Genomic DNA, 12,840 nt, shown 5'->3' on the forward strand with positions numbered 1-12,840 from the left:
TTCTAATTTAGATTCATGAATCTTAATGGTTCTTTGCATCGTTTTAGAGATTCACAAATCTTGTAATGAGAAAGATTCATCGATCCACGCCAATGAAAGAATCATTAAAATTCGTGAAAAATCTATGAAAGAATCGTAAATATTCATTTAGGTTTCGTAAGATTCATCAACGTTTGAAGATTCCAATCCTAAAAGATTCATGAAACAATCTGAATGAATCTCGCCTCAAGAGGCATAAGGCACAACACTAATACTTATTGGATCATTTTACTAGCCTGGACTAAACGCTTCAAAAACTTGAATCCAATGTTCTTAATAAGATTGTTTTAATTATTTAATCAAATCGAGATACAATCCAGATTCTCTAAAGCTTAACAACAGCGTGCAACAAAGGAGAACTGCTTTACAATGCATGGCACAACATGCAGCCCCGGAATAGAAACATTCAGAAACTTTGTACCGTCAAAGCATCAGCAAACTCTATCGCCTAATTGTTGCTCTTTCAAGCTGGCAAACAGGTTGCACTTCTACTTGCGCTACGGTTCGTTTCCCCCATTAGCGAGCGACATCCTCCGCCAACCGGGTTTGCAAACTCTCAAGCAAACTTGTTGTTGCCTGATGTGCTCCATAAATTGACTTTACGTGTATTTGCACAGCAAATGCTCAATTTTATGGAACACAAAAGTTCCTCTCCGCACAAACTTTTCGTCAGCTTGTTCTCCTTTTCCTCAGGGCTCGTACCATCGCTAGAGGAACATTGTTTCGTGTGCCTTCAATGTAAACTTCCGACAAAACATTGAAGGAGCCCACAGGGCTAACACCTGAAAAAACTCATGAACCGACCACCAAACCAAAACATTACGCACGCCAGAACGATGAATGGGGATTGGTGCCGACGTGGTTCAACCGGTACCCTCTGTATCTTCCATTAATTATGGTCCTTTTAAACAGCACAAGTCTGTTCGCAAGCGAAGGGAAGATACCAAAGATACCAACATTCAAACTCATCTCATAACGTATCGCTTTTACAACTGCCTTGTCTTTCAAGCGTAAAACTTATTTAAAGTACACTTCCTTGGCAGAATGTCGGATGTCGGAAAATTGTGAAATACCCTGCGCCCCGTAGAACCCGCAAAAGTCCAACATTCCTTTCCGTTGGACGTGGCGCGCGAAAGTATCCCTTCTGCACGAAAGGAGTCTTGTTCGATTTCCATTATCATCAAAATGGAAACTTTTCACTCCCCCCCACGCCGTCAGCTCATAACTTTTCCTTTTCCCTTGGCGACCCCTTTGTTGTGCGATCTCTAAACTAATGCCCCCCTGGATCTCACACCCCACCGCGTTTCTCTCAGCGAGTCCTGAAAGTAAACGTCAGTTAAAAACTCACCCCTATACCGCAAGTCTCGCAAAGGTAACGAAAGTTCATCCACGTCCAGCCAGTCCAGCTTGGTTTCAAGTTGGGCTTCAAGAGCAATTAAATTAGGAGAATTATTAAGCTCCTGCTAAGTGAAATATAAAACTGAAAAGTTTCTCTTTTTCTTTTTTTTTGCGCTGGAGGAGCTAGCGTTCTACGCTCAGCTAGTTTGAGAGCTGCCTGTCCCCGACTTTTGTTGGGCACCGAGACGGGGATGCAAAGCCCGAACTGTCACTCGGCTCCTGTCGAACCATTAGTAATGTAAACATGCCCATTCACGTGTGTTACAACTCGTTGCAAACGAAACGAGTGGCTCGCTAAAAAGGGAATCGGAATCGGAGGACACACCCTTCGCGTTGCCGTGGTTGCCGTGGGTGGACAATGGTCTGGACTGTCACCACTGTGCCATTTGAAACTTCGTGAGTGGAAAATGGAAAAAATGGTCCCTTTCGCAAAGCACCAGCTGGGTGTTGAATGGACACACAATGCAGCAGACGCGACGTAACTCGATATATACATTTCTGTAATACCCGGACACGAACGGAAAAGGGATGAAGGAGACAAGTGTGGGTGATAGACCTGGAGCATCGGGGAATGGTTCCTACCGAGACCGTAACTAGGACATGCGAGATCACGACGACGTTTTCGGTGGAGTAAAAAATGGTGGGGAAAAAAATCCCCGGGAAAAGCACCCGCCTGAAGGGTTGGCAAACATTTTCACCCCACTTCGCCAGTGAATGGATTGCATACACACACATACACACCGCGCGCGAGGCGACCGATTTTTGGTTGTGCGCGAACGAAAAGTAAAACCCACGTGCTTTATCCCTCCCGGGGGCGTGTTATCTGTGGAGCGCTCGGTTCTCGCTGGACTTCCGTTGTCAGTTTGTCGCGAAAATTTTCAACCAGCACCACTAGCCAGCTTATTGTGCTGTCACACCTTCGGCGGTGTGGGTGGACAAGAATCCAGCCACTGATGGCAACCAGAAAGGTCTCTTTCGGTCTTTCTTCCACGTCTACATATTCGTTACAGCCGGCCCATGCGAGGAATTCAAATGGCAGAGTTTGCCCGTTCTTTTTGATGACTATTTCTCCTTGTTATCAGAAGTTTGAGCAAGTGGCTACGCTTGAAGCATCCTGAGTAACACATTCCGAACAACACATAGACTCCTTTTTTACGTTTTGGCTGCGTACTTTGCTTCCCTAATTTTCCGTATACGCCTAAAAGTATGCAACACAACTGCTCGTCCTAACAAGTTCGGTCCCTGGGAAAGCTGTACAGTGTACATCTTGCAGTTTTGAAGACCATTAGACAATTTTCCAGTTTCTTACACTTCACTGGCTATTTTCCATTTTGTGAAAGTTTCTATTTTGTACGAAAACTGCCAGAAAAATGAGACCAACGTATTTCCAGGCCGTCTGCTCGGGGATTTTCTTACACGCTCCTACGACAGTTTCCGCTTCAGCTCCATTTCGTCCTCTATTACGGCACATTTTTATTCGCAGCATTTCTCGGCAGTGTCTTTTGTTGCTCGCTTGGTTGAGCTCTCACGTTACACACCCTGGGGGGAACAGGGCCCATTGTTTCGTGGGAGATTGTTCCGCTGCACCTAACAGTGGCGCTTCCGGTCACGCTTCAGGCTTTGCTAGCGTTGCTGCATCTACTTGGGCACCACTTTTTTTTTCACCCGTTTGCTGCATACTCTCTGCCATTATCTGTATGCTATCGATTTTGTCTTTGGGGATGGGAAAAAGTTTTCCTCGGCAATAAATAATGTGCACAGTATCAACTTGCTTTTCATGGTTGGTGTCAATGTGGTCTTTTGGGATCTCTTTCTTACACCTTTTCAAACGGGTGCTCTTGCTCTTGAAATAGTTATTTTTCCAATAAGGATTTATATGTTCAGTTCATGCCGATTGTTGCGTTCAAGGCTTTAAAGCTCATTCAGTCAAAGGCTTCAAGGCCTTTTTTCTAGAAACGCAGGGTTCGCCGCGAAAATAAACACCATAGCTCCCGCAAGAAATATAAACGAACATTAATAAAATGCAAACACAACACTCCAATCCAGCGTCGAGCAACTCTCGGCGCCATGTTTAACTTTGCTCTTTGCTCTTAAACATAAAGAACCGGCTAGCCCGCCTTCATCCAGCCCCCTGCTTTGCTTTGTAATTCGACTCTAATGTTTTTTTTTCCCCTCAAGCGCAACCCAACGTGCAGCTGCACTATGCATCTGCATAAAAAGGTGCGTCGAAAGTGCACATTTACCTTGCACCGGCTATCACCGGTGCACTGAAGATAAGCACCACGAAGCAGCACTAGCGAAAAGTTCTCCTACACAAACATCGGACTGACCTGTCGACCCGCCGTCCGACAGCATGGCGGGGGTAGCTTTCGTTCGCTGGTTTTGTTTTTTCCACCCTATTTTCCTTCCACCTTGCAGCGCTAGAAACTTCTTTTATCCTTATGGATGCTGCTACCTATGTTAATACTTTTATTTTATATTCCTCCCTTTTGCATTGGGGCGCATTCCACCTGCAATGCAAACGCTTCCATCAAAGTGTTTTAGTTTTAATTTTATAAAAATGTTGCCCACACAAAACTACCGTTCGCGCAGCAAATGTCGGCACACGTGGGCGAAACCCGAAAATGAAGCAACCGTTTCTATCCACGATGGCCATGTGCTTTCTTTCGAGTGAACAGAAGGAGAATTAGAGCCAGCAGCTCACAATAAACGAAGAGCAAAACGATGGCGTTCTTAGAGTTTTGTAACTTTTCCGCCACTTATCTCAATGATTGTGTAACGACACTACCGAAAGCGAACGGGTGTGTTTGGGCGTGGATGAAGTAAGTAGTGCAGAGATTGGTCTGCAAAGTTCATAAAAAAAAGGAATGACAGAAGAAAAAACAAACGCCAACGCACAACCCTCGGGAAGGGAGAGCAGCCAAATACGGCCATCTAAATCCACCTATTTGCATTACCCGTAATGGGCTGAAATCTTGCCCAAGTCCTATTACTCCAACCGGCGAAACTCATTCCACGGACACTAAGCTCATTAGGAACAGTGTAACACCACGCCGGTTGGCCTCAAAAGGCGGGCGGAAGGTTTTCTTTTTTCCCCCGCTTTTTCCTTTTACTTACACCAGGTGAAAACCAGATCCGCCGGTGGAAGTTTAGTAATGCTTTTGCAAAAATAATTGGACAGCACATGCTATCTCGGACTTTCCGCTTTCCGGTGCGGGATAAAGCTAAACGGAAGCGGAAACATGTCCTCCCGGCACGGGGGTACAATGTTTCTCGCCTGCGTTCACTAATTCATTAAAATGTATTAGTTGTGTTGCTTTTATTAGACCCGCCACCGAGGCCATCATTTGGATCGGGTTGTTTGGCCTATTTCGGTTATTCGCCCAACCACCTTTAATGCCGCCGCCTGCGAGCGCTGGCGAAAGCGGATGTGGGACTTTTCGCCCCCCGGATGTGTGTTCGGTTTCGAAGGCTCCCAGTCTCCGGGAAAGGGAACACGAAAACGCCAGAATGTACGAACGAAACGTGGCAGATTTCTCGCAATGAAATTGCAAAATAAACTTAAAATCATGAGTGCACCGGAAGCACCGGCACTCCGGTACGATGGAGTTCGGGGGTTGTATTTAGTATTTCCGGGCTCAAGTATTATGTTTTTTTCGTTTTTTTGTTTCCCATTGTGGTTTCTTTTTCGCCTGAGCTTTACTTTGCCGGGGTTTGCTTTAGTTTTTAAACTGGACCACAGCCGGCGTTTTCTTTGTTTCTCAACGCTGATTGAACCTCGCTTCATATCCTTTTCCGGTCCGGTGGTCGCCGCTCGGGGAAGCATTTTCTTGCAAGACACCCACCCTGACTGACTAACAAGCCAACGCCAGACATGCTCGCTGTCCATGTCTTTCCTGGTGTCTTTCCCCGCACAAACCGGACCGGGCTATCGTTTTCCTCCGCTGGGATCGGAGTGGGTTTATTTTGTTTTATATCATTTTATCTCATTTCATTTTATTTATTTAGTTTCTGGTTTCCGTGCTTCACCGGATTTTCACCCTTGCCCCAGCTTGCGCTGAATTTTCCCCCCACATCCCAACTCCATCGGAAGCTGGTGGTAGCTCGTGAGCTCGTGCGTCCGGTTCGCTTTTGGTCCACACACACACACACACACACACTAACGATACGACGCCCAGCATTCGTAAGGACTGGCCGGCTTCCTTTCGTGTGTTATTTCTCGTTTTTTTTTCCTGTGTCTCTTAAAACGAACGAACAAACGGATTCAAGCGGACACAGTGTCCGGACGGTGGTATCTCTAATGGAGATTAAATATTTATTAAAATTTATCATTAGCAACGCCATTGCTTCCCTGCTGCTCGAAAGCCCGGAGGCGGGATTTAAAGGACACCGGTGACCGAGAGCACGCTTCAGGTTTCGGGCCCTGGTCACTTCCCTACCCTATGTGTGTTCGCCATCTAAAAACGATAACGAGGTCCCGTGGTGGGTGTCGGTTGTTGGTCAACCGAGAAGCCAATCACAAACGACGATCGTTACGATGCCCGCTTCTCGCCCCTTTTAGCGTCCACCGGCCTCAATCAGCCGGTAGATTTCTCACACTAGACTATAATTTGATAAACTCGAGATAAAATTGGTATGTGGAAAGCTGGCCACCCGAGGCAGCAACATTTTCGCCCCTTAAACTTTAATGCCTATAACTACAGCGCCGTACGTGTGTGTTGAAACTTGTTCCGTGTTTTCAACACATACCGGTTGAAGACGGCTTCTAAGGGGGGTCGCATAAAAAAGCGAAAAATGTCTCCAAAGCCATAATCCGTTGCCACGCCACAGGTCACAGGACAGTAATGAGAAAGCCCGACCCTCGCCAACCCGAACCGACGGGTTCGAGAAGAAAAATTCCACCAATTTGCCCGCCTTATCGGGTGCTTTTTAGGCGAGCAGTGGAAAATCCTTGTCCCCTCCTCGATGCCTTTTTTTTTCTTCCTCCCCGGTAGGCGCGGGCAATGAGTGTTGCTTTCAATTATTCAAGGGGTGTGTTAGGAGGCGGTATGCTGCCGATAATGGTGATGCCCGAAAGCGGCCTGGCAGCGTTTCTGTGTTGCGGTGCAAATTGATATAAACAGGCGCAGCGTACGGAGCGTGACTAAAAGAAAGCACACGTCCCCGTCGCGTCCTGCACTGGTTCCCCCGTACAAAGGATAAGGAAAGTGTTTTTCCAAACCTTCCCCTGCCCCCCAACCATACCAGAGCCAGGAGCAGTTTCCCTCACCAAAAGCTAACGAGCGGCAACGACGAAAAGTGGCGCACCGATTAAGTGCCGGTCGGTGTCGGTTGCTCCTTTCCCTTTTTTTCGGGTTCGTTTTTCTTTTCTTTTCGAGCACGTTAAATTTTATCGACACATTCCACAGCGGATCGCAAACTTCTTGGAAAATCGAAGCTCCTTGATACTTTTCATTCACCCTTTAGTTCCGAGCTCTCGGTAAAGGAGGGGAAAAGCACCCCAAAAAAAAAGGGTAGCTTTCGGGTAAATCGTCCTTTCATCCGTGGAAAGGGAGGGGAAATCATTATCGTTGCGTGTCGATGCCGTTTTTCCGAAACGAGCGACCGATTCAGAAGCGCACACCGAAGGATCTCGTTTATCTCATGGCCACCGTAACGCGACGATCGTTTACTTTTTACGACCGAACGGATTTACATTTGGCGAACGATTGTTGGGAGGATTGGGTTGGGATTGGAATAGTGGGTTTTATGGGGGGAATTGATAAGGAGCTTTTAGTAATTTATAATTCAAAAGAGTGGGTAGTTTAAAATAAAACAAACGACGACATAATTGCGAGTCGCGAAAGCAGTGTATGAACATTAATCAAATGGTTGTTGGCTGTGAAAAATTGGCCCTGTTTTGGTGTGCTTTTCTTCTTCTCCCACCCAAAGCAAAGCATGCTGCGACATTAAAGTGAAAATTTATTATCTTCCCACTGGCCGGTCTCAAGAATCATTTCTCAATTCCACAAACCCGAGCTCGAACGGCTCAGACCGTCGGAGTCCAATGACCCTTCGTTCCCTGCACTCGTCCAAACACTGTAACGACAGAGAGTAGAGAGACCCTTCGGAGGAAAGGTCCCGCCGTAAGGACGGGAAAACAAGGCGTACCCATAACGAACTAAACTTATTGAAAAAAAAAGAAGTAAGGAACTGGAAAACCGAATTCGAAACTTAATTTATTCCAAATTATAAACCAGTGACACCGAAGCGTCAACGGTTTCGGTTTATGGAGGTTTGAAAAGAAGAGAAAAAAGAAAACTTAAACGAACAAATCTGGTCAGTTTTCCAGAGTCCGCCCCTTAGAAAGCGTCGGAAGGTGACATCTGCGTCGCATACAGCTTCATAGTGTTTGATTCATTAAAATCCTCGCCACTCTCCGGAAGAAACCCGTTCCTCCCTAAAAACGCTCGTCGATCCTACGGTCCCCAAACATGGAGTCCTTCTTGAGTTTCCTCTAGTCGATGCAGTTGGGGGCCACATAAAATGATGAAGTATTTAACCCCAATTGGAACGGTTTGGCCTATCCGTGGGCCGCACCCGAATACTACTGTTTCTTGCTTCCTCCTTCCTGCTTCTTCTACTTCAGCCACTTTTGTAGAAAAAAAAAACACTTTTCATTCGAAAACTTCACCATGGTATCGCTTCCTTTTCCGGCCTAGCTTTCAGTGTTCGCGCGCGCCTTCCCAACTGTCTGTGCCTTGTCGAGTGTTTCGATTGAAACCGTTCTGTCCTATCGTTTTCTCGAGCGTGCTTGCCATCTTCAACGCGCCTTTCTGCTTCACGCTTTTTGCCTGTGGTTTTGTAGTCATGTAGTCCTGTGTTTTACTTCCTTCCACTGCTTGCTTTGGTTATTGTTTTAGTGTGATTCATTCGTATTTGTCATGCCGCTGTCGGTTTGACTTCCTCAGACACCGACGGACAGTTGCCAACAGTTGTAGCGAATTGCTTTGATGGCGCCTCGAAATGAGTTGTAGCCGAGATTTTTATGAGCCATAATAATAGTTTAAACTTTTTATTATACCATGCCCTTCGTGGTTCCTTCGTTATCGTCCCCGTCCTCATTGCATGTGGTGTGCCCTGTAGTAATCCTCAGTTTCCCTAGCGATAGCGTATATCCCAGCACTTAACCCCAAATAGAACTCCCAACTGAGGACTTCCAACTTCCCGCCAACCCTCTCCCTCCCCCGTCTTCTCTGAATGTGACCTATACTTAAGCAATGTGAAATGAATAATCACCAACGCTCACCCTTTGCCATCGGCCATCTCGCTTGGCGATGCGTCTCTTCCATTCGTACCCATTTGCAGGACACATGAGGCCTTCGTCACCGTTACTAGACTCCGTTAGAGATCAGTTCGAGGACTATGATCAATTAGCGAAAGATTTTACAAGAGTATTTTTAAACTGCGAACCATCGTGTCTTCAGAACGCACAGCTCTTCGATGTCGTCTTTCTGGTCGGGCAGTCGAAGCAGCGGGCCCGCTTCATCGGTGTCCGTGCGATCCTGGGCGTCAGGAGTCGTGTCTTTCAGGTAGGTGAAAGCCTGCGGGAACTCGGCATAGAGCGAGGAACTATAGCGGATTTTTGTTGTTCCTCCCGGCAGGAAATGCTGTACGGCATACAAACCGGTTTCGGGTCCCCCCAAGTCCCGGTTGCGGAGCTGCTGGCACGCCCCGCACCGACCCTCCTTTCACCGCAAAACCAGCGGCCCAAAAGTAGCAACTTCCTGCAGGTGCCGGACATCGAGTCACCCCGTCCGAAGAGCGTACCCTCCTCGCCGATGGTGAAGCGGGCCTTCTCCCGCCTCGGTACCATCACGGCCGGCTGGGGACGCTCGATACGGAAGCAGCAGTCGCAACTGAACGCGGAGGACAAGAAGAAGTGGGCCTCCTCGCAGGACTGTTCAGGTGAGGTTGGAATGTGGGAGTTGGGACAGTTGTGTTTTTCAAAATGCTAAATGTTTCAAATGTTTGTTAAATGCCCTCCAGATAAGGATGGCAAGGAGACAAGCTCCAAGAGCAAGGCTAACGCTGGCCAACTGGCCGTACCGAGGCTGTCGGTGTGTGCCGACGCACAGAAGGTCGATCGCGCCAAGCTGGCCCAGACCGAGTTCACCATCATCGAGTTCGATCCGGACACGTTCCGGGTGCTGCTGGACTATCTGCACACCGGTAGCTGTCCGCTGACCTGCACCTCGATACCCGGTGAGGAGGCTAACCTAAACTAAGGTCCCCAAAAAGATCTCGTAACTAATCATTCCTAATTCCCGTAGGATTAATCTGTGCCGCCGAACATTACGATCTCCCGGAGTTGCTACAGGCCTGCTTTCACCACGCGAAACAGTTCCTCCGGATCGACGTCGTCTGCACGATGTTGACGGCCCTCGAGAACTACTATTGGCGCTACACGTCCGCCTCGGAGCTGGTCAACATGATACTTGCCTTCGTCGAAACGCGGGCCTATGCGCTCTTTCAAAACGCCGACTTTCTTACGCTCAGCGAAAGCATGGTGCAGATGATCATGTGCCGCAACCTGGAGATACCGGAGGTTCGCAAGTTCGAAGCGATGCTCGCGTGGGCCAAACATAAGGTAATGTGTGTCGGCTTGTGTGGAGGAATGGTGCTAAATAACCCCCCTTTTACCTGTTTTTCATAACCCGAATTAAAGGTCAAATCGAAAGCCTCCGCCAAGACCGACGCCAAGGTGGAGTTCCGGTGCATCATGGAACGGTTGGCGCGGGATCTGAAGCTGCACCGCATATCACCACAGGAGCTGATCAAGATCGTGCTACCATCGAAGGCGATCAAGAACGAGCGCATCCTCGAGACGCTGATGTACCAGGCAAACAGCGGTATGTACCGGATACAGGACAGCTACCTAGAGGCCTGCCAGCAGCGCCTCCAGAAGCAGGACTCGCGCTACAGCGAGTGGGGCGAAAGCTTCGACTGCGGCTTATAGGATGAGGATCAGCTGTAGGACGAGTACAGCTGAGAATCCACCCACCAAAACCAACCACCAACCGGACCGAGTCCAAGCGGAGCGAGCTAGAACGGGCGTCCCTGCCTAGCACCAACTCAAGGATGATGCTCTTGGGACGGCCCACTCGCTCTTCGGTCACCAAAACACCCCGTCGCCACGTGTCGGAAGTCAATGTTCGATGTCAAATGTACCCACCAGTATGCGCCAAATGCTGATATCGATGGACCCTTGTCCCTCTCCCGACCGAGCGTGGTTCTCGTCCACCCCTCGATGTGGTAACGGTGTGTTTTCTTTTTGATTCTCTCTCTTAGAAGGAAATGGTAGAACGGTTTAAAGCAAAAATGTCATGAGGCTAAATGAAATGAGGCTAAATTGCAGAGCTAGGACATAGAGAAAATCGATTATAAGAAATTTAAAGTCGCTGTTACCTGGTGTTGTTCTCTCGGCCCAACCAATGTTCACTAGGACCCTGCGGGGCACAAAACCGTCGTGGAGTCAGCCAACGGAAGAGGAAATAGAGAAACAAAGCTACAACCCCCAGAAAAAAATGAGGAAAAGAAGATGATAATACTGAACCACTCTAAAACCACAAGAAAAGGCCCGCCTAAGCCCGTGGGGAACGACCCGTATTTGTTGTGTTTTAGCTGTACATTGTTGTCCTGTTGTGATTAGAGCTGTTCGTTTCTGTGCCACCCTGGAAAAGTATAGCAACCCAAATCCTGCTCCTAGCGCCACCAATAATCCCGTCAGCGTCGTGGTGGTGGTCCGTTATGTTTGTGCGCATCGTTCGCCACCTAGTTGTTGCTGCCTCGAATGCCTTTCGTGTTAATCTTCTTCCGTTCAATGCCCGATCGATTAGTCACTGGTGCTCCTCTACCGACACACGTGTTCTTAGTTCCTGGAATGTCCCGCAAAAAGGTTTAGGACGAAATAGAAAAGACACAATAGAGCAAACGTAACAACACGGCAACGCTGTACTCAACTCAAGAAGGTGTAAAGCCGGAAGCCAAGGAAAATTGGAAAGTCAACGCGGCAGGAGAGGAAAAATCAATGAAGAAAAAAACCAAAAACAAATACACTTTCTCAATGGCTGTTGAATATTATTATTACATAATATTTATTATGATTATGTACATACATACACATAAATATACATATACATATACAATATATACATATATATAGATATATACATATACGATATATATATTTATCATAGTTGAAATTGGGTCGAAGAGCAAACAGAACGTGTCTAAATATGGTCGGAAAATTAGTCAGATTAACTGTGTACTCGAAAACAGCTACATATTTCAGATGCCAAAGTAGAAAGACAAATTTAAAAGGATGCAAAGTAACGCGAGGGAGGGTGCTGGGAGTAGGAGAGAGAAAAAGAGAGAACGTAATAAAATGAAAGGTTAGAAAAATTGTGCTGAATGGAGCAAAATATCATCCAAGGGACTAGAACAATCCAAACCATACTGAACTGGTCTAGTAAAGAAATCAATCACTTTTGATCACGCCATTTCTCGGAGGTTTCGAATGATACAACAAACAATTTTATCAATTTTAAACAACGAGGACACCGCTCCTCCTCCTGGTGGAAGGCCAACGCGATGTATACAACTGGCAGCGAACGGATAGAGTCCTCAAATATATACACAGAAAGGTAACTAGCGAAGCATCATTAAACGCATTACTAAACAGCCGCTTCAAACTCATAACTGATCCAATGAATTCTAAACAAAACAAAATCAATGGTAGCAAAGAAAATATCAGAGTTAATAAACCATGAGGCGATAAAACGTGAGAGCGTAGCGAAAACGAAGTGGACATCCGTACATTCAAACGAATAAATCTAAATATCCTCGTGGCTGAGACGAGCACAGCAAAACTGCAAGCTGAATGTTAAATCGTACAACCAATTGGAACATGGAACAAGAACAGAGTTTTTCAAATCCGTGCTTTAGTGTCACGCAAATGGCTGTAACGGTGACAATTAACTAACAGAGCCACAACGAACATCCGGAAAACCGATAGGAAAAGCGAACGCGGGCGAACTATCCCCGCCAGCTTTATACCTTTATCTTCTCTCTGTGTTAACCCTCCCGTGCCCGTTTTCACCCCAATTAATCCCATTTTATTCATGTTGAATGAATGTCGATGTGTATGTAAATAGAAGATGGAACCAAACTAAACAAAAATATCCTTTCGATAAAGAAACGGCATAAACAGATAATTCCATGAGGGAAAGCAAAAATTGAACCAAAAAAAAACACTAAATATTGGATGTTTATATATTGCAAATGGTGAAGCAAATTTGAATGATCGTTGGAAAACGCGAGCCAAATGGATGGAAAAGACACACTGGATACAAGGGAAATTAA

General features: G+C 46.7%; 1 protein-coding gene across 1 annotated transcript in view; it reads left to right on the top strand.

The window, feature by feature from the left end:
- Nucleotides 1-12,804, top strand: part of LOC131261348 (uncharacterized) — a 105,995-nt gene extending 93,191 nt beyond the window's left edge. Inside the window, exons 21-25 of the mRNA XM_058263358.1 lie at nucleotides 8,785-9,008; nucleotides 9,081-9,384; nucleotides 9,466-9,681; nucleotides 9,750-10,066; nucleotides 10,145-12,804. Coding sequence (XP_058119341.1) covers nucleotides 8,785-9,008; nucleotides 9,081-9,384; nucleotides 9,466-9,681; nucleotides 9,750-10,066; nucleotides 10,145-10,435 — 1,352 coding nt within the window. The 3' untranslated portion in view covers nucleotides 10,436-12,804. The remainder of the gene's footprint in view (nucleotides 1-8,784; nucleotides 9,009-9,080; nucleotides 9,385-9,465; nucleotides 9,682-9,749; nucleotides 10,067-10,144) is intronic.
- The last annotated feature ends 36 nt before the right edge of the window (nucleotides 12,805-12,840 follow it).

Source organism: Anopheles coustani, chromosome 3 (assembly GCF_943734705.1).
Source record: "Anopheles coustani chromosome 3, idAnoCousDA_361_x.2, whole genome shotgun sequence".
NCBI classification, from domain to species: domain Eukaryota; kingdom Metazoa; phylum Arthropoda; class Insecta; order Diptera; family Culicidae; genus Anopheles; species Anopheles coustani.